The sequence below is a fragment of the Dunckerocampus dactyliophorus genome, chromosome 2 (genome assembly GCF_027744805.1).
Source record: "Dunckerocampus dactyliophorus isolate RoL2022-P2 chromosome 2, RoL_Ddac_1.1, whole genome shotgun sequence".
Taxonomy (NCBI): Eukaryota; Metazoa; Chordata; class Actinopteri; order Syngnathiformes; family Syngnathidae; genus Dunckerocampus; species Dunckerocampus dactyliophorus.
The window spans coordinates 27649224-27671220 of record NC_072820.1 but is presented as its reverse complement, the minus strand read 5'-3'; the positions used below and the strand labels follow the sequence as shown (position 1 = coordinate 27671220).

General features: G+C 40.8%; 1 protein-coding gene across 3 annotated transcripts in view; it reads right to left on the bottom strand.

The window, feature by feature from the left end:
- ak5 (adenylate kinase 5) overlaps positions 1 to 20240 on the bottom strand; it is a 48401-nt gene extending 28161 nt beyond the window's left edge. For all 3 annotated transcript variants that reach the window (XM_054767314.1, XM_054767315.1, XM_054767316.1), the window contains exons 1-5: positions 19988 to 20240; positions 17232 to 17418; positions 12317 to 12487; positions 9737 to 9909; positions 3140 to 3253 (exon numbers count right to left, since the gene is read on the bottom strand). In XM_054767314.1, coding sequence (XP_054623289.1) covers positions 3140 to 3253; positions 9737 to 9909; positions 12317 to 12487; positions 17232 to 17418; positions 19988 to 20047 — 705 coding nt within the window. In that variant the 5' untranslated portion in view covers positions 20048 to 20240. The remainder of the gene's footprint in view (positions 1 to 3139; positions 3254 to 9736; positions 9910 to 12316; positions 12488 to 17231; positions 17419 to 19987) is intronic.
- Between the last annotated feature and the right edge of the window lie 1757 nt (positions 20241 to 21997).

The window sequence follows — 21997 nt, the reverse complement described above, 5'->3', positions numbered from 1 at the left end:
CTGATATTTGCTCGTACAGGCTAGTTGCTGGTCTGCTTCCGACACCAGAATCTCCAGCGTCTATTTGTTAGCTTGCATGCAACATTCTGCTTCCTGGCTACAAAAAGTCATGCAAAGCTCCACGCACACAAACATACACTGTGACTGCAAAACAACACAGTCCTCTTGAGATATGAAGTCAACGACTGATCGTCTGGACGCTGCTAAATGTTAAGTGGCTTTAAATGTGATAAAAAGCCACGGATGGCAGTGTCACACTTAACCACACAGCTGTCTTTTTTCTCTTGAGCGCTCTGTCTCAAAACAAAGCAAAACACACCAACGCACGCCAAAAAAGTCTTGGTGTTGTGTCAAGACTCAGCTTTTCTAGGAATGGAATCTGTGCATGCCTGCAAGCTACTTTAAAAAACCTCCCACTAAAAAGAGAGAATTCATGTATTTATAAATGTGAGTATTTATGTACATTGTACATGTATATCAGTATATCACACACTTTTTCAGCATGCAAGTGACAAGTCAAAATGTACTACCTCTTACTATATATATATATATATATATATATATATATATATATATAGATTCTACACTCCTGATCAAACTCTTTGAAAAAAAATTGCTAGAATTAGCATTTTGTACATTTGGATCTTAATGAGGTTTTAAGTAGAGCTACAATATGCAAAAGCAAGAAGGGGGGGTGAGACTAAAAGCACTTTGAAAAAGTAATTTATTGGAAACAACAATTAAACTGAAATAGGCTGTTTATCAGCTGATCAAAAGTTTAAGACCATCACTTAAATAACAAAAACTCTCCAAACCAGAACCAAAAATGTTCTCAGTAGGACTCAGTAATGAGTAGCTCCATCGTTCTTGTTCATCACTTCAAAAATGGGTTTGGGCATGCTTGATGTGAGTGTTTCCAGGAGGCTAGTGGGAACATTGCTCCAAGTGGTGAAGATGGCTTCACCAAGGGCATCAACTGTCTGGAACTGATGGCCATTTTTATAAACTTCCCTTGTTATCCATCCCCAAATGTTCTCTATGGGATTTAAATGAGGGGAACATGCAGGATGGTCCAAAAGAGTGATGTTATTCTCCCTGAAGAAGTCCTTGGTCAAGCGAGCATTGTGAACTGCAGCGTTGTCCTGTTGAAAAACCCAGCTGTTACCACACAGACGAGGGCCCTTAGTCATGAGGGACGCTGGCTGTAACATCTGCACATTAGACGACCCCGCACCACCTAAAGCTCCAGTGTTCCACTGAATGAAAAAGCACCCCAGATCATGATGGACCCCCCTCCACTGTGCCGGGTAGAAAACATCTCAGGTGGGATCTCCTTGTCATGCCAGTTACGTTGGAAGCCATCTGAACCGTCAAGGTTACATTTTTTCTCATCAGAGAATAAAACTTTTTTCCACCTTTCAATGTCCCATGTTTGATGCTACCTGGCAAAGTCTAAACGGGCAGTTTTGTGGCGTTGAAGGAGACGAGGTCTTTGAATTCGTTTTTGTTTTTTTAAACCCTTTTCCTGCAGATGCCGTCTGATGGTTATTGCGCTGCAGTCGGCACCAGTAAGGGCCTTAATGTGGGTTGAAGACCGCCTTGTGTCTTGATGGACAGCCAATCGGATCCTCTGGCTCAGCGCAGGTGTGATTTTTTTTGGGTCTACCACTTGAATTTTTCTGTTCCATAATGCTCAGGATCTTTCAAAAAATGTAGAATGACTGATTTACTGCGCCCAACCTCAGCAGCAATGGCACGCTGCGAGAGGCCTTGTTCATGCAGCTCGACAATCCGACCACGTTGAAAAAGAGAAAGCTTCTTAGCTTTAGCCATCAGGGGGGCATGACGGTGTGAATGCCTGACAGAAAATGAAAAATTTGAGCAGATTTTGGCTTTTATAGCCTGTGGTCTTAAACTTTTGATCAGCTGATAAACAACCTATTTCAGTTTAATGTTGTTTTCAATAAATTACTTTTTCAAAATGCTACTTAAAACCTCATTAAGATCCAAAATGCAAATTCTAGCAATTTTTCAACTGGTCTTAAGAGTTTGATCAGGAGTGTATATACTACAACACTCCACTGACCATCAACACAGACCCTGTGGAAAGAGTGAGCAGCACTAAGTTCTTGGGCGTGCACATCACCGAGGACCTCTCCTGGAGCACCAACACCACAGCACTGGCCAAGAAAGCTCAGCGACACCTCTACTTTATCATCAAACTGAGGAGCGCCAAAGCCCCGGACCACATCATGTACTCCTTGAGGATCCTGCCCAGCGGCATCACTGTGTGGGACGGAAGATGCACTGTTGCTGACAAGAAGACCCTGCAGTGCAGTCAGAGCAGCTGAGAAGACCATCGGCATCCCTGTCCCCTCCCTCCAAGACATTTATAGACCGCGCTTGACCATCACATAGGACCCCACCCATCCCTCACGTCATCTTTTCAGTCCCCAGAATGTTTGAGAGGAGGGTTCACTGTCTCTGTTCATTCTACTGGGGCACCAATGCACACTGACAGATGCAAAGTGAACCCTCTTGTCATCCAGCCTGCGTGGTAAAGAGAGATGAGGAAAACACACAGGCATGATGCACATGTCAATTTATTAAGGCCAGCAAAATTATCAACTTCGTTCAATTATCGTAACATGGCTAATAGTCTTGAGTTGCTTTTTTTTTCTCCTCCCCTCTCCTCTTGTTTTCCCCTTTCCTCTCCTCCTTTTATTGCCCAGTCATCCTGTCCTGTCTACTCCCCCGTCATATCGTATGGTATGTTGTATATGTACGGACGGGTGATTGCACAGTTTCGTTTGTATCTCTGTAGAAGTGACAAGTGAAGGCCATTTCCTCTCTTTCTCTCTCTCGCTCTCTCAATATGAAAGAAAATGCTTGCATGCTAACAAAACTGCAGCAAAAATTACAGAAAATGTCTAAAAATGCTTGCAATGGTAACAAAAGTGCAACAAAAAGGACAGAAAATGTCTAAAAATGCTTGGAATGTCAACAAAAGTGGAACAAAAAGGATAGAAAATGTTTTTAAAAAATGCTTGCAAAGTTAACAAAAGTGCAACAAAAATGACAGAAAATGTCTAAAAACGCTTGCTATGTTAACAAAATTGGAAAAAGCCCAGCTGCTCACCTGGTCCTCAAAGGACAAGGCCTGTCCAACGTCTCGAGGAAAGCCGTCAATGACGATCCCGTTAGCATCGGGGATCTTCATGATCTTCTGTTTGATCTCAGTGATGGTGGTCTCCTGCATAACAAAGATGTTTTATTGTGGATGGTGATGCTCCACTCCAAAGGGCAAACGATAAAGCTTTGTATCGTCAGTCCACAGTTTGCATGTTAGCTAGCAACAAACATTAACTTTGCATTTGCCTTTAAAATGTACAGTGGTTAACTTATTTGTACATTTGTATAAAATCAAATATTTTATGATGGCCACAGTTTGACCCTGGAACAGATTACTTCTATGTACAGTATTTCTTATGGAGAAAAATTGTTGGGAGATTCAGATTTGGAAAGAGTTTGTGTTTGACCTTAGCGGTTCCAGGACTTTGTAACATTTATGATGACTCAATTTGTCCTGCATTTTTTTGTGTCTTTGCTGGTCGGCTGGCATAAATCACATGCTTCTCATGCGTCATAGCTCCTCCCAAGTGACCAAATATGTTAAAAGCACTTGAATATTAATAATGATGTCCCACGGATGGAGCCCTGATGAATAAAAGAAAGGATGACAAGATGGCAATATGCTTTATTCATTTCTCCCACTCTTTTCCAGTGCCTGAACGCAGCAAGACAACAGTGCTGAGCAGACTGGAGGCCAGGGAGTGCCAGCATCTCTTAGCGTCACTTACTTCCTCATGACTGGAGGAGGTCAACATGTTGGAATGTGGAATGGCAAGCATGAGGCTATGGCACAGATACATGAGCATTGCACGCCTCTAAAAATAACACCAGGACAGACGCAGCATTTCCTCATGGTGCAATCCCCCACCACCACCCGGCACAGTGTGCTGCACACAGGCGGAGTCTAATCAAGATCCTTTCCAGCAGATTCACCTATGCGCAAAGAAAAGCCCTCCAGCTTCTTGTCAGTGGGCCCTAAACCTTTAAAGGATAAATGGTCCAACATACACTACCCACCTGCAATTTCACAACAAGCAAAAAACTGCCTTTTTAAAGCAAAAATATACACTGTACAGTGAAAAAAATATAATAGAAAATATCTAAAAACGCTGGCAGTGTTAGCAAAAGGGAAAACAAATGTCAGAAATTGTCTTAAAAGTGCTAGCAATGTGAACAAAAATGTAAAAAAAAAAAAAGATAGGAAATGTCTAAATATGTTTTCAGTGCTAGCAAAAGTGAAAAGAACCGACAAAAAAACACTTGCAACGCAATCATTGCGACATTTGCAATTACGCTAGCTTATCTCAATCTTCATTCCATGCTTCACATAGACCAGTGTTTGTGGATATCCTGTGCCTGGATTTTTGTGTGTGCCTCGCCTGGACTGACCTTTAAGTGCTGGTTAGTTGTTTGTTTTTTTTGCCTTCTGCTTTGCATTTTTGTTTGCACTTTGTTCCTAGTTTTTTGTCCGTATTCTCTTGCCCCGTTGCGCCGCCCTCCTCTTTTCTTTCCTACTTTTGCCCTTTAGTAGCCCCCTTAATTATTACTTACTAGCCTCCTTCGTTCTTTTCCTTCTTGTTGTACGTGGCTACTTCTTCTATGTAGGGGTAGCTCCTGTTTTGGTCGCCATATTGGCGTTGTTGGTACTCCCCAGTATCACCTTTGCTTGCTGTTTCGTTACATAATAAATGACCTTTTGCATTTTGGGACTACTTTGCCTCTGTCTGCTTTTGGATCCAAATTGTATTTCTTTAAGTAACCCAAATTGTAACATTATATCCTCATTTGTCAAAATTCAAAAAGAAGAGATCATTTTTGGACCGAGCTGAGACCTCAAGTGCGGCACACGAAAATGTATTAGACTGAGAGGGTCTTAAATACATTCATGTGCTGGATAATATTCGCCGTTGCACCTAAGGAGGTTTTTCCACGTGCAAGATAGTCAAATCAAGCCAAATCAACTCAGCAGGAATTATGATGCCTGCTGGCTATGAGTGACTTTATCATATCTAATAAGCTGCAAACCCTGACCTACTTTGCTGTTCGCTCCACTGTTTTTCTGGACCACCATCTGGTAAGGGCCAAGGAGGGGAGAGAGAAAGACGCAGGGGGTGTGGGAGGATGTGGACGGCCAACCATGAGCAGTCATGGAGGACGATTCGTGAGAGCTCGGAATTGACAGCCACAACGTAGGCGGGCGAGTGCATCGTGTTTCAGCATCACACTTGAAAGACAGTGACTAGATAGGGCCACAGAGGTTTTTATTGTGCAATCTGTCAGCCAAACCAAATATGAAATGGCTTTAAAGCACATTACAGGTCACTCCTGTCTCAGTCACAGTTTGTTATTGGATTTGACACTAATAGACACCACTACATAAGCAAACAGAATATAAAATTAGCTTTTTAAAAGTACAAAATACTGTGCACTAGGGTTGTGAATGATAAACCGATGCGGCCGGATATCCGGTTTGACAAGCGAGAGATATGGCTGCATTCTTAGCAGCTTCCGGGATGGGTAAGAGACATGCTTCGGGTATCCCAAGACTAGCAACCAGTTGACAGTGCATCTCTAAAACAACGCGAGAGCCTGGGCTGCCAGTGAAAGGATCGTCACACATGCTTCATAGCTTTCTGTGACTAAAGACGAGAATGGATGTAAATAGTAGCAGCGCGTACATTACAGCTATCTAATTTATCTTATTATGTATTGTGTAAAACTAAGACATGAACAACATCAAATTAAAAGCACTAAATGAATACAGAACCACCATCCACCCGTCCCAGCATGGATTTTGTTTTTCGGAGAGATTATACGTCGCTGTTCGGTGTGTGTGCTAGCATGAATGAACTTGAGTTTGTGCACCCAACAAATATGCACATTAGCACCCAATAACGTCATCAAATCTTACCTTTATGCATTCCACATAGTATCAGCATTTGGAAACAACTATGAGGTGAAAGAAAAAGCGGAAAGATACAGTTTATAGTAGTTACCTGTGCAGCGTGGGAGAAAATTAGATGGTGCGCTCAAGGACCGTCGAACAAAGTGGAACAAGTCGCTGCTCGCAACAAACAACATAAACATGCAAAACTGGGGGAGCTCTAGCAAATATTAATTTTTGAAGAAAATAATAGCCCATATTTCCCAAATGTATACCTATTTACATAAAATTTGATGTAGTTATTTACAAATTATATATATTTTTTTAAATCAATGCACCTGAAAGTTGGCCCAGGGGTTGGGGACCCCTGCCTTACAGCATGCTTGAGGATATGATGTGCTCTTTTAAACGTTTGAAAATACTTTAAGAACGCCACTTTTATAGAATTGGCTAATTTACTTTATAATATAGGTAAGATTAGTGTCTACATCAGGGGTCACCAACCTGGTGCCCGCGAGCAGCCCCCCATGACCACATGAGGTGCCTGCAAGCCTGCTTTTCATTCAGGTTTTCAGTTAATAATGTGAGAACAGTAGAAAGAAATGTATTGTGAAACATAAAATTTGTAGAGTTAACTTTGCAAAAATGTAGAGTTGTGGATACCAGCATTTTGTTAATGTTTTGGTAAAACAAGCATATTTGATTTGTTTGGGTTGAAATAAGCTATGAAAATCATTTCTACAAAAAGTAGCTCGTTGCCATTTTCATTTTCTAAAAGTAGCTCTCGCAAGAAAAAACATTGGTGACCCCTGGTCAATCATGTAGATTTGTGTTGAATCGAAGCGTATCATTTGTATACTGTATCGAACCATTATGTTTTTAAAATATATCGTATCGCTCCAGCTCACCTTCATGACCGTAATGAGGACGAGCGTTATGGAAAATAATGTTTATTTACTAGGGCTGTCAAAAATACCACGTTAACGGCGGTAAACAATTAAATTAATTAATTGATTTAATTTAATTACATTTTTTTGCGTAATTAATGCGTCATGGCAAGCCACGCCTCTCTGTTATGACGGCAGATGGGGGCACAATGGCGCCACAGAGTCACACAGAGTCTGACGCTCTTTTATGACTTTATTCTGATCTGAACACATCAACAGCAGTGCAATTATAACGCCACATATGTATCTCCAACTCATAAACACATCTCTAGTCCCACCTCCTCATTGTCACTAGACAACCGTGAGAGGCATTCACGCACACTCCGAACATCACAACAACACGTCTTTATTATGCGTGTTTGTGTGGTCTATATAAACAGAAATACAAAGAAAAACAATAAGTGGATATTCTTATCACTCACTAACTTAACTCTTAATGCGGAAGTACAATTTTCTGCATTTACTGTAAGCATGCTCGGAAATCCCAGAAAATATACTCAAAATGTATGAATTCAACTTCAATTAAAGCTGCGAGCACCGGGTTTATGTTCGTCGGTGGGCACGCGGACGCTGGACTCAACGCATCAAGTCAAGTGTCACTAGTTTGATCAGACCCCAAACGTTAACCCTCATGTTTTGAAGGAGATCTGATAATATGAAGTTAAGTTATGACTCTCTGATGGTTACAGTGTTGCCAACTTGGCAATTTTGTCTCTAGATCTGGCGACATTCCAACCCCCCTTGACGACATATTTTCTCAAAAGCAACGAGCGACAAATCTAGTGACTTTTTCTAACATCATTGGGGAGTTTTCTTCTATTTGGGGACTCAAAAGGGAACGCATGTATTGTTCTGCATTTTGTGTTCTCACTGAGCAACAGAAGGTGCTGTTGACAGGTCCTCCCTAAGCCGGCAGTGTACAGTTAGCTTCCGAGCCGCGATGCCGCAGGGGGTCGAGGGTTGAGCTCTCCCTGTTCTCCCTTTGTTTTTTCGCAAATGTTTCTTAATCTTAATATTTGTGAAGATCAGTTGCTATTACTTATTGTAGCGACCCTGAACTGATTCTGTTCTGCGTGTGTAACCGTTTTGGGTTGCCGAGAACACACCAGGGGTGGGGCATGTCGTTCTGGGGTGTCAGTTGAGAGAGAGCTTTGGCTGTTGTGCTCGTGTGCTTTTTGGTGGCGTGGTTACGGCCGACAGTACCCATTATTGCTTGCTATAAAAGGCTGCTTGTTCAACTACCTCCTTGTGGCTTTAATAGCGTCAGAGCAGACGCGCCAATATATTCAACGGAAAAGTATGCTACTCGCGAACCACACTGAGACATGTTAATGTAAGACAAATTATGCCCAATTGTAAATTAACAAACCTAGAATTTAGTTTATTCTACCTTTTCCCATTCTTTAGTAATCAGCAGTAGAACATAGTTAAGTTTCAATAAAATATCAGCTCCCGACAAGAAAACGGAGAAAACTGCTTTTTGCGAAAAGATACATGTCAAGCCTAACTTTCACTTTGACACAAACCTTTTGCTTTTTGTGACAGCTCAAATATCTAATATCATATCATATTCCATTTTGGTCTTCGGCGGCAATTTTGGGGCAAAAACCAGGGGTTGTATTTCAACCAACTAGTCCGAGGGGCTAAATGAGCCCAATTGAAAATCAACAGACACTAGACAGATGGGCGGTCCTAAAACTGCGAAACATTTGAAGCTGGTCCATAAGATGTGGGTGGGGCATGCCGACAAACTGTGATCTTTTGGTTCTAACGTTTCTTTGAACTTTGAACAAAACTAAACGTTAATAACTCACCTCCACGAGGTCAGATCTTCATCATAATTGGTATATATGATTAAGACAACACCTTGACGCTATGTGTGGGTCACTTCCTGAATTCGTCTCAGTGCCACCCAGTGGCGACAGGAAATGTCAAATAAAATGTTTGAAACGTACGTTCGCATTTTCCCCCAAGGGAATTTTTCAGATCGACATCAAATTACATCAGATACTAGACATATGGGCGATTATATATTGGAAACCAATTGAACCTATGCCATAAAATATGGGTGGATCCTAGGAGACTCACCAAGCAAAACGAAACTCAAATAACTCAACTCCACAAGGTCAGACTTTTACAATAATTGGTGTATATGACACACAGTAGATGACACCCTGAACAGACACATATGTCACTTCCTCAATTAGTAGCAGTGCCTCCCTGTGGCAACAGGAAGTGACAACTAAACACATGCTTGATACAAAAACCCACTCCTCTGAATAAATGTTTTGAACCCCTTTCACATTTATACAGAGCACAATAAACAGATTGATGATACAAAGCATGATGTTTCACTACACTGCAAAGGCTGCTCCTCGCCATTAACCATCAAACAGTCATAACTTCACTTCATATTATCGTAAAAATGGGCAATTTCACACATAGTTGCAAATGGTGATTAATCATGATTAATTAATTTGAAAACTGTGAATAGTCTGATTAAAAGGTTGAATCATTTGACGGCCCTAATATTTACACAAAGCAACAACAGCGTTGTCCATCTTGTGCCTTCATGTTCAACTCAGACGTTTCTGCATCCTTGAGCTTCCACCAGCAGAGCACAAACAACCTTTGGGGGTTCTGAGCTGGTCTTAGTTTGGCCAGGAAAAGTGATTATCTTGCAGAGCGTGATGCTAATGAGACAACTTGTGACACGCTAATGAGTGACTGAACATGCCTCATCCTCACTCTCTCTCTCTCTTTCTTTGGCTACCTGCGGTGCCAGCTCGCCGTTGGTGATGATCTTGGCAATCAAGCTCCACTTCCTGTTGCTGGTGGCGTTGTGGATCATCTTCTTCCTCAGCAGCTCACCCACCGACACGTACTGGAAGCCGTAGCGCTCTGCAATCTTCAGGCACTGCGTTCCCTTGCCACTGCCAGGACCACCTGTGCACACACAGACAGCGTGTGAAACAGTGTGTGTGTGGGCGTACTGCAGCCAAACTATGTGAGAAGCCTGTGGTGTGTGTGTGTGTGTGTGTGTGTGTGTGTGTGTGTGTGTGTGTGTATTGGCTGATGGAGCAGGTACGTGTGAACCGCCTACATTTGTCTGCAAATCATGGTTTTCTCACTTGGTATTGACAGAAAACAAGCAAGGAGGCAAACACAGCCCACAACGTCGGACAGTTTGCAAATGCTTTGGGAAAACCTCAAAAGTCGCACAGAAACCCAGAGGTCATCATGCGTAAGTTACACATCAGGCACACGTGCATAAGCTCGTCATGGACAGTTGAACAGCACAGCAAACTAGCAGCACAATCATAAACATATTGTAAAGCCAAATCATTTCTCTGCCGCCATCCTTTTGTGTCTCCAAACGTGAGAACAATCTATTTCCCTCATCTTTTTGCTCCAATTTTGAGAAAAGAAGTTGCCACATTAAAACACTTGCTTTTGAAGTTCTGGCTAGCTTTGTAAATAAGCTTAGTCAGAAAATATACATATTGACGAAAACGTTGCGTATGTTTTTGCCTAATTTCAGCATTGTCAAGCATAAAACTGGCTAAATGAACTGAAATAAAAATCTAAGGATTTAAGAAGCCACGTTAAAATTTTGTATTCTAAATGTAATATTGTATTTTGGTCACTGGTATTACTGGTATCAGTAATTGTTCAGTGCACCAGCAGCAGCAGCACAAGCACAATAATGATAACATATTTAGGCCTGTCACAATAACAAATTTTGCTGGACGATAATTGTCCTACAAATTATTGTCGATAATCAATATTATTGACAACATTTTTTGAGACCATTTTTTCATTAATTATATCAAATCAAATCAATGTTTATTTGTATAGCACCTTACAACATCAAACGGTGCCCAAGGTGCTTCACAAGAGTAAAAACAAGTTATAGCAAATAAGAACAGGGTAAGATCGAATAAGATATAATAACAACGTTCTTCCAGGCAATTCGTACTGTTTGTCAAACATAAGATTTGCCAACATGTTGGCTTTTCCACCATAAAGAAAGGCCACAATTCATTTGCAATGCAGCGAGCGACACCGTCTGTGAGCGCACACCAATTTGCGCTGTTTCGTTAATATTTACTTTGCCGACCAAATGCCTCAGTAAGCGTTGACTGTTGAGACGAAGGTTCTGCTGCACATTCACACTGGGGTTGTGGCATTCGTCTTAGAAACCATCGCTTTTGTGCCTTCCTTCATATTAGCGTTTGGTTGCTAATTTTGCTGCTCGCACTTTTGTCTGTGGATCCACTCACTAGTAGCCCTGCCTCCATGTACTGGGACAAAAAGGCTGAATGGCTGACAGAAGGGGGTTCACTCTCTCCGTTCATTCCACTATAGAACCAATGCGCACAGACACATGCAGAGTGAATCCTCTTGTTACCCAGCCTGTGTGTGAAGAGACTTGAAAACCAAACAGGCATACATATACATGTCAATTTATCGAAGCTGGCAAAATTATCGACTCTGTTTTTTTTTTTTTTATCAAATCAATTAACCGCCATAAACGAGGGATTACTATATTAACATGTACACTATAAACAAGCACATATTAATTTTGTTTCTCTAACACCAACCCAAAACAAGCAAAGCAAACATTTCACGTTTGTTTTGCTTCAGCAGGTAGTAAGAACAAATAAATCCTCAGTAGCAAACAAAACATTCCAGAGCGCTGAGGTACTTTTCATGCGCCATTCAACCTTTCCACATCTCATCAAGATATGCTTAATTCCAACAAGCATCTTCATGCATCCTGCTCCACCCAGCATTGTTGTTATGACCGTACTATACTGTCATTGGCCAGCTGCCCGGCTTGATTTGTGAGATGAATGAGAGGTTCATGCAGGGAATCCGATTAGGCCAGCGTGAGCTGTCTATCGCGGTGAGCGACACTGCAGGGAGACCGACGGAAGCAGGAAAGAAAACATGCCATAAGGGCACAAACGGGCTTGCCTATATTTAGCTTACACTTCATTTAGGGCATCGAAGTAATAAGCAAGCAGGTTGTTCCCATGGAGAACATAAGCCTTACTCCCTGGACACAACATTAGGCTTACCTGTCTAATGAGATCCAGCACAAAAATTCTGCCTGTAAAAACCACTACTGCAGTTTTTGAGGAATGAATCTGATGGTTCTTATTTGTGCCTGTATTGGTATACTGTATAACTGCATTGCATCATAAACATATTGTTCAATGAAAGCCTCAAAACATCAGGCAGCTTTTCTGACATACAGTATTGTATATACCATTTGATTGTGCAGGTGTACCCAATGAAGCGTCCAGCGAGGGTAAAAACTGATGTGTTTATTGTTGTGTTGCTTTACCGATAACGAGGATGACTTTGGGCCTTGGCCTGGATGGATCAAACACCTCATACTCCTCGATCAGCTCTGCTGTCTCTGACAGGTCCGAGTCACTCTCGATAGAGAACTGGCTGATGGGAGGAAGGCGCTCATAGCGTCTGTAGGGGAAATTGGGACTGCTGTTGGGCATCACTGTCTCACAAACACACACACACGCACACGCACACGCACACACACACACAAACACACAGATTAGCAAGTACTTGTGGGGAAAAATGTCTTTATCATGAACATGAGGTGAGTCAGCTGTCCGTCATGCAGCCTCTGGTGTCACTGGAACTAGGGATGTCTCGATCCACATTTTTTGCCTTCCGATCCGATCCAATATTTTTTTATAGTCTTGCCGATCCGATCCAGTACCAATTGTTTTTTTTGTTTGTTAGTTTTTTCAATAATAATAAGTTTTAAGTTAATAGGTTTTTGTTACAAACATGAATTTGTGGAATTGAATATGGTTATGAAAATAGCTCTTGACAGCATTAAAAATAATGCAACCAAAGTATCGCTGAATTTACTTTTTTACTACACAGCATGACCAACAATTGGCTTTTGTAACAAACCTCTGTGGGTCAGGTCCCTAATCCAATAAAAGTCCAACCAATAAAAGATAAAACTGGAGAAAAAAAAATGGGTGTGCAAAATAATTTTAGGGTAGGACTAATCATTTGACATGGTTATAAAATATATAACATTTTTTTAACAAACTCTCTTTGGCCCGGTGAAATCTGTTTTATTTTTTCCGAAAGTCTGTTTTCCGTTTAAATTTTTTAGAATTCAGTTTTTTACCTTTTTCAAATATTTTACCAGCATAGTGTGTGTCCTGTTTCGTTTTGTGAATAAAGTGCAAGAATCCTTACATTTATTGATGCAATACAACATTGGTCCATTTTGTCCAGTAAGTGAGAAATGGATGTAGCTTAGCTAACTTTTCTAATGGGATGTCAGCCTCAGCACATATTGCTACTACATCTTCGACAAACTGTAATGCCCGTGCTTGTGATTAAGGAAGATCTAGTCACAGATCTAATTCCAATTACGTTATTAGTGTAAGATATTTTTATGACACCCTTATTTTGTTTACACAATTACACAAATGTGACAAAGAGCGCTCTTATTTTGAAGGCCAGAATGTGTTGTGTGTGCTGAAAATGGCAAGTGACGGTTTATACGTGCTGGGTGCAAGAATAAATGTGCCTCTCGTCTTTTTTCAGTCCGAACCCACACGTCATCAGTGGGCATTGGAAAATGGTCCTTACATTAAAGCGGTAAAACACAACACGTTGAAGTCACGCACAAACACACACACAGCTGCACTAGCTAAACTAAGCGAACCCCGTTAGCTTCCATTCACGCTCCGTAACAGAGGGTTTTTCGCCGCCGTTTCGACATGTTTACTAGTGTTTGTGCGGTCCTGACAATCGGATCGAGACATCCCTAAATGGAACACTTTTACACATCAGAGCTAAAGATCTGGCACATTCTAAAAATAGAATTTAACAAGAAAAAAAAAGCAGCAAAAACGGAAAAATCGGCAGTAATTTTAAAAGAATAACGTCAAAATATGAAGCGAAAACAGCTGTAATCTGATGAGAAATAGTTGTAAATTAACGAGAATAATGTCGTAATACAAAGAAAAATGATGTCATTTTAGTAGCATAAAGTTGAAATATTAAAGAAATAAGACAGAAAATATGCAAGAATAAAGTTGAAATAGTTTGAAAATTTAAAAAATAACAGAAATGTAAAAAACTGCTGTAATTTTAAGAGAATGAAGTCAAAATATTGAAAGAAAAAAGTTGTATTCTAACAAGAAAAAAAGTCGCAATTTTACGAGAATAAACTCCTTGAAATATTAAAGAAAAAAGATAGCATATATTTTACAAAACCTCAAAGTGGCAAAGTTGCATCCTTTCATTTTTCACTATGTGGCCCTTGCTGGACACTGAGACACCCCTGGTTTAGTTGTAGGGCAGACATCTTTCATAGAATGTCTAGAAGCACTCACGGTTAACAAGCTAGCACTCTTCCTTTTTGCATGCCAGCAAAGGAATGCACGTGTGAATTTCAAAAAAAGAAAAGGGTGTATGAGTTCTATTTTGCGTTGCAAATTCCATCCATTTGCAACCATCCATTTGTTTTGCATTTGAACAAGCAAGCCGTGTCACGCCATATCAGGAATATGTGGGCTGCGGAATGAGGCCGGGGCCTTTGGGTGTAAATGATTACACAGTGAGTAAAAGCACGGTCCAGACTGCAAACACCCAAATGAACATGCTGCTGTCTGCTTGCAGGATGATGGTGGATGTGATTTCAGGCCTCGGCCGAAACGATCTCAGCCTATTCTCAAACTTTAAATGGGTAAGAAACCCGGATCGCTGGCTTGGAATTTGAGCAGCCCAGTGGGCCACTTTTGGTCAGCAGAACTGGCACTACAGGATGAACCGCTGAGAGATGCTGAGAGACAAGCATCACGGATGCTATTGTGTCTAAAAATAGATTTGCCTTCTTCTTGGTTTCTTGATTATTATTATTGTTAATGAGTGAATGCTGAGAGACAAGCACTGATGCTGATGTGCTTCAAGGGTTTCTCATGATTCATCAACTTGGCTTAAATATGTTATACCTGTATATGTATATGTTCTACATTGTTGGATTTTTGAAAGCGTACAGTAAATTCGCAAAAATTACATTTATAGTTCGTGGCTAGTGCCACGAAGAACTCGCTCTCACAGTTCAGCTTCATTTCTGGAAGTGACGCCATTGGTGTAGTATTGCTCAGCTAAACAAACATGGTGATGTATGAAATGGATGGTTGTTTACAGTAATAATAGCGAAGATTTTTGAGGAGGAAGGAACATTTGGACATGAAATGGAGAACTTGTAGAACATGGCCTTAAGACATGGAGATGAAGATTGGTCACCTTCAAAACACAGAATGGTAAATTACTCTGGAGTTGCTTGCTCAATTATTGTTTTAAATCGGCTTCTTAATGATCGTAAATGGAACAGTGTTTAGAAGGCATTATGTAAACTAGACATGACTTACTCTCTCGTGCCAACTTTGACGTAGTGGTCGTTCTTCGTTGTCTTGTGTTTTTGTTGTGTACATAGCATCCTTTTTTCAAATGGGTTTATACCGTAATTTCAAGCCAAATGCTTCCTGCGAAGTTGTTGCTTTGAAGCAGTCGTCAGTGAAACGATCACTGCAAAGAACAGAACTTGAGGCTGCACTTGCTTCATCCATTGTTTTGGAAAAGAAAACAAGCTTACAGTATCACTCGGATACTATGAACATCCAGCAGTAACACAATGTTTTGGCATGACTACTATTTTGATCAAAAATATACTGAATCAAGTTGACAAACTACCTCGAAAACGTTTGTTTGATCTGCTTTAGCTGAGAGTTTAGCGATGACGTCACTTCCGGAAATGAGGCTGAGCTGCAGGCTAGTTCGTCATGGTTAGCGCCATGAACTATAAATGTCATTTTTGAAAATGTACAGTTTGCTTTCAAAAACCAAACAATGTAGAACAGGGGTCTTCATTTAAAATTGAGTAAGGTCCAATGTTTTTTCACATCGAAGGTCCGAATCTCATTTTGCCTTAAATTGCATCAAGCAGACTAGCTCATATGAATATCAAATAGTTGATGGTCAGTGGCGAAGACGAATGCCGCAATGCCACACCCACCGCATGTGCTTCACATGCATAATGGTCCACAATTCAAGCTCATCAGTCTGTCAGTCATACTTTCTATTGAATTAGATGTCGATCTGAAAAATCTACTTGGAGCAAAAGGCTAATGTACATCACAAATGAATCATTAATCATTCACACTGATGACAGTGTGAATGATTAATAGTAATGATAGCAATGATTTGTCTTCTTATCATTACCATGAATGATTGAATACTAAGAAACCAGCATGAACATTTACACTGTTATGATTAGAAATAGCGTTCTTGCAATGACTCTAACATGCTGAGAGACAAGCATTGACAGTAATGACATTGTGCTTAAAAATGTCTGTGCTTAAAAAGATTTGTGGTGTTTGTGGTGATTTGTGGTGAGTGAATGCTAAGAGAGTATTCACACTGATGACGTGTTGTTTCAAAAATGTGCAGTCATTTTTCATCAAGAATAAAATGTTGAGGCCATGACCTGTCAGCACAAAAATGTATCCTTCCTTTCTTTTCATTTTCATTTCCTCCTGTTGACGATGTCTGTCAGCATCCACACGCCATGGGTAATTCTGCTCCTGCTTGTACAAGTAGCAGCGCCAAGGCTCAAGCTGTTCAAAGCAAATCAAAGTCAGCATCTCATGCTGACTTTCCCGCTGAATGCTGGAAATGCTAAGTCATGCCTCAAAGCTCTGACAAAGCATCCAGTCACATTGCTCTGATGTCAAAATGGAATGACGAGGGGCATACACGCTTCCTTCATACATGCTGTTTGCTATGATGTGCTGTGATGCATTATTGCTAAAAGGCTCCAATTAACAGCACCATAAAATGTATTTTTTCTTCATATTTTTTGTCTGGAATGGCTGAATGTGATTTATATTTACATTTCCTTTGGGGAAAATGTTGCTCCTAAGCTGCGGGTATGAAAGTCAGATGTGACAGATTTGCTGTGTTGTTGTTTACAGTCAACTCATTGTCAACATCATGCTGACTCAGCTGTTTGCTCCTTAGCGCTATTCCAACATTGGTTGCGTTGCTGTTGTGTTGTGCAATATACTTGGTTGTATATCATGAGTTTTCACATTTTTACAAGTATTGACTGCTTCCAATGAATTTCCAGTGATGCAGCAATGATGCGCGAGGCCGCAAGGCATTTCTTTCATTTCAAAGCATTTCTTAAGCTGCTTTCTCACCATTTCTGAAGAGCGAGCGGCGCGACTGGCCTCCGTTGATGGGCGGCAACGACTTCTTCTCCTGGCCCACAAAGGTATCCCACCTCACCTTGTCCGGCCCTCCCAGCTCCCGCACTTTCTTCAGACAGCCCTCCAAGTAGTCGATGGGATCATCGGGCCGGTGGTACATCAAACCTGTCAGCAGGCTCTGCGGGGAAAGATAGAGGCACAAGAGGAGTTGTGCATGGGTCTTGCTTCTTTCATGGACGTTAGTTAGGCTTCCTGCTTCCAGCCATTAAATAAAACACATTGACGCTCCTTTTTAGTGGCATTCTTATGAGCACACTTGAATAAGAAGCGTCAGTAAGCGTTGAAATTACACAGACATTATGATAATGGCGTGTCAGTTCATTGCTCGCCGTGGTTTCAAGTGTAAGCTGTGATTGCCATTGACATTTATTACATCAGCTCTTCTCTTAACTGCTGCCTAATGAAGTCACTGGGCTCTTATTATTATTATTCCAAATCCAAATGTTAAGAGCAGTTGAAAAATTGCAATATTGCACATTTTGCACAGTTGAATCTTCAGGAGGTTCTAAGAAGAGCTTTGAAATGCAAAAAGAAAAAAGAGAAAGAAAATATTTAGAGTAATCAATTTAATGCAAAGAAGCATGAAAGTGAAATAGGCTGTTCGTCAGCTGATCAAATGTTTAAGAGCACAGCCTTTAAAAGGCAAAACAAATGTGCATTGAATGTGATTTAGTGTCAGGTAATCACACTATCATGATCTCTCGATGGCAAAGGCAAAAAACCTTTCTCTCCTTGAACACGGTGGGATTGTTGAGCTGTATAAGCAAGGCCTCTCGCAGCTCGCCATTGCTGCTGAGGGTGGACACAGTAAGGCAGTCATTTGAAACTTCTTCAAAGATCCTGAGGGTTATGAAACACAAAAGTCAAGTGGTAGAACCAAAAAAATGCCACTGGCCCTGAACCAGCGGAGACCGTTATCTGTCAAGACAAGATGGCTTTGTGGAGATGTTGCAGGGGGGCATCCCTCATGACTGAAGGCTTGCCTATTTGGTAATGACTGTGTGGTAATGACGTTTTCAACAAGATAATGCTGCAGTTCACGAAGTACTTCTTCTAGAGGAATAAGCTCACTCTTTTGGACCATCCTGAGTGTTCCCATGGTATGAATCCAATGGAGAACATTTGGGGATGGATGGTAAGTAGGTGTGTCACGAGAAAAGCTGTGTCGTGAGAACAGGGCTGCCAGAAGCCAGACGTGAAGAATGGCATTGCTACTATGAAATAATAAATGTAATATGGAAGTGGCAGTGTGCAAAGCATTATTGGACGCGTACATTAAGTGCTTTATGCACACTTTAAACCCTGCAATCCAACCTACCTGGGTTCCCGGCGTCAGCGTCAGGAAGTGATGTGTGGATGTTTTTTCTGTCAAAGTTGAACAGGTGCCGCACATGTTAATATACAGGCAGACGCTGACACTCCCGTAATTCTGCACTTGATCAAAGTTACTAGATTTATCAGCTCAAGACACGTTAATGTTCAGACTTGCTGCACCCTTAATCACTGTTACCATTAATCACCATCAACATTAATAATGGCAGTACCGGATATGCTCTGAGTAGTTGTCCGACTAGATGCACCACGGCGGCCACATCAAGTGCCTGCCAGCGCTCTATCCTCTGGTTCTCCTGACCTCCGGAGCGGCAGCGGGGAAATCCAAAGGGTGGCCCAGGGGCCATCAGTGTAATGTGGCTCATGGCAGAAATAAAATAAGATAATGATAACAGAAAATATGAATTGCCTTTGAGAAAATACATGTCACAAACGCCAACGTCACTTTACAGAGTGAAAGTATTATAATTTATTTTATTTTTTTATATACTATCATAACAATGATTTATTTGGTCCAAAAAATGTAAACAATTATATCATTTGGCACCAATTTGTCCAGTCATATTTTTTCACTGTACTTTTCTTAAAAATAATGTTAAAATCTCATCTCATCTTGTTCTAGTGGACTCAGTCTTGGGTGTCTCATGACACCCCTGATGGAAAGGGAAGTTTACAAAAATGGACATCAGTTCCAGACAGTGGATGCCCTCTGTGAAGCCTACTTCACCACCTGGAGCAACATTCCCACTCCCCTCCTGGAAATACCGGCATCAAGCATGCCCAAATGGCTCAGCTACTCATTACTCACTCATTTTTCAACATTATACTTTAGGTGGGGTTTTTTTTTTTTTTTTTAGCTATGGTCAGGTGATGAAATCACTTATTTCACTTTAATGCTTCTTTGCAATAAATTGCTTACTCTGCAACATTTTTGTCTCACTCTCATTTCTTCTTTTTGCATTTTGCATTTCATTAAGATCCAACGGGACAAAATGTACATTTTTGCAATGTTTCAACTGCTGTTAACATTTTGATGAGGATTATATTCTTATAATTATAATGATGACGATGGTGTGTATGTACGGTGCTCGAACCATGACTATTTACATTTAGCGTCAGGTAAAGGTTAAATTACATTTTACTGCAATTACGTTGAATCATGAGCGGGAAGAACGCACAATGCTTTTTTAAAATGAGGAACACTGTCAATCATACATCATAGGATTATCAGTTAGCAGCAAATGTTCTAACAAATTGAACATGCAGTTGCATAAATAACGTCTCATGTATGAATGTTGTAGCCGCACCATGGATAAGCGTGTAGATAAGCACCATCCTCCATGCATGCCTCTCACCTCAAATAGTTGAGGAATCTCCCGCCGTGCCAGATACTCCTTGGCATCGTTGGTGTTCATCTCCTCCCAGATGTGCAACTTGTTTGCCTCCTCAAAGCCTCACGCTATTTTCTTTCTTCCTTTGTTTTGTGCACGACGACTCTCCAAGTCAGACCACCAGCTCAGCTCAGCTCAGCTCAGCTCTGAGCATCTTCGACACTTTACTCCCGGATTCCTGCAGGCAAACAAGGCAAACGTCCTCTTCCTCCCTCTTCTTCCCCCCTGTGATGTAAATCACATCCCTCTCATCGCTCTTCCCGCCCCCTGACGCCGGTCAATATTCCAAATACCTTTTTATATTTATTATTAACAAGGAATACAGGGACGAATAATAGAAACATGAAGAAAAAAATGTCAATACAGTCTTTTACGAGACTGTATTGACTCGTTTATGGCGGTTAATGATAAGTGAATCAGGGAGTAGGATTTAATATTAATGAATGGAATATTTTTGTAGTTCGAGCATAAAAAACCTGTTTATGACCTTGTAAATACGTGATTTATCTTTATTAGAGCCTTGTAGACGTGAAATAACACCCCTAAAGTCACCTTTACACGCATATTATTATTTCTTTACGCCACATTGCCAACTCTTATGCACAGGCTGAGGCCTAGGTTCCCAAAGTGGGGTACGTGTACCCCTAGATACGCGGATTGCCGTAGGGGATATGTGAATCCAAATTAAAAACGGCTTGACTACATTAGCGCTGAACACTGAGATTTATGAAATGCTCACGAACGCCTCATGTGAGCAGTCACAGCTGGTAGTGCAGTGCAGAAGAAAGGTGACAGTATGAAGTTGTTCATTGTTCTGTGTGTATGATAGATGAACAAATAAGTAAGTTTGATGATGACGTTGTGCATTGAAAGTGTTTAATCTTGTAGATTTTTCAAGATCATTTATATTGTGTGCTAAATGAGAGCTGGTCTTCTTACAAGGTGCTGTGACCAATTAATGTGTTTTGAGCTTTATGAGCCTGTCTTTTGTTTGTCGACTGAATGCACCAACTATGTTAGAAAGCCCCAAATTTTGCACGCGCAAGTAAATTTATGCTTTCACGAATAATGTGTCTTCTTGGGCGTTGTGGCCACTTTGTTCGGCGGCACTTGAACACGCCATGTGTGACGCAGATTGAGACTTATGTGTATGACTTTCTCCAATGCTGCACAGACAGTATTTTCTATTCTTCCCTTCACCTCATCCTTTTTCACAAATGTTAATGCTGTGCGCAAATGCTCAGAAGTGAGCTTTAATAACGTTAGCTTTATGCTGCTGTACATTTTTGCTTGGCGCACAATCTGATGATGCATGTTCTTACACTGTATGTCCATTTGGCTCAGTAATAAGCCTTATATTGAATTAATTTCCTTCTTGATTTCTGTACGTTTGGGATAGGCTCCAGCATGCCCCCACAACCCTAAAGAGGAGAAGCGGTATAGAAATTGGATGGATGGATTTCTGTACGTTATTGTGCCTTTGTTTTCATAATTATTTACACATTTAAGCGTAACATTAGTTGCATTTTACTGATTGTTTACATGTTGTTGCAGACCAAAGCATAAAGATCTGTTCACCACAGCTTGTCACCACTTGTTATAAATAAATTTACCAAACAGAAGATAAATCTGCCAGGAGATATCATGCCCTTCTAAAACCATCTCCCTTTAATTATTAATTAATAGTCTATGTGTGCAGTTGAAAAATAAGGCACATGATTTTTTTAACGTAATGTCAAAATACATAATATATTTAATACCATATCAAAGATGTCTCACTGTGTGGTTTGTTTTTTAAGTGTGCAGGAGGAGGGGGTACATAGCTTCCAGTCAGATGTCTGAAAGGGTACGCGACTGTGAAAAGTTTGGAAACCACTGGGCTACAGGATCTCTGCACGGCCATCACTTTAAGCATCGCCAACTATTTTTTGACAAAAATAGGCCGTAGTCAACCACGAAACAGACAGAATTTAT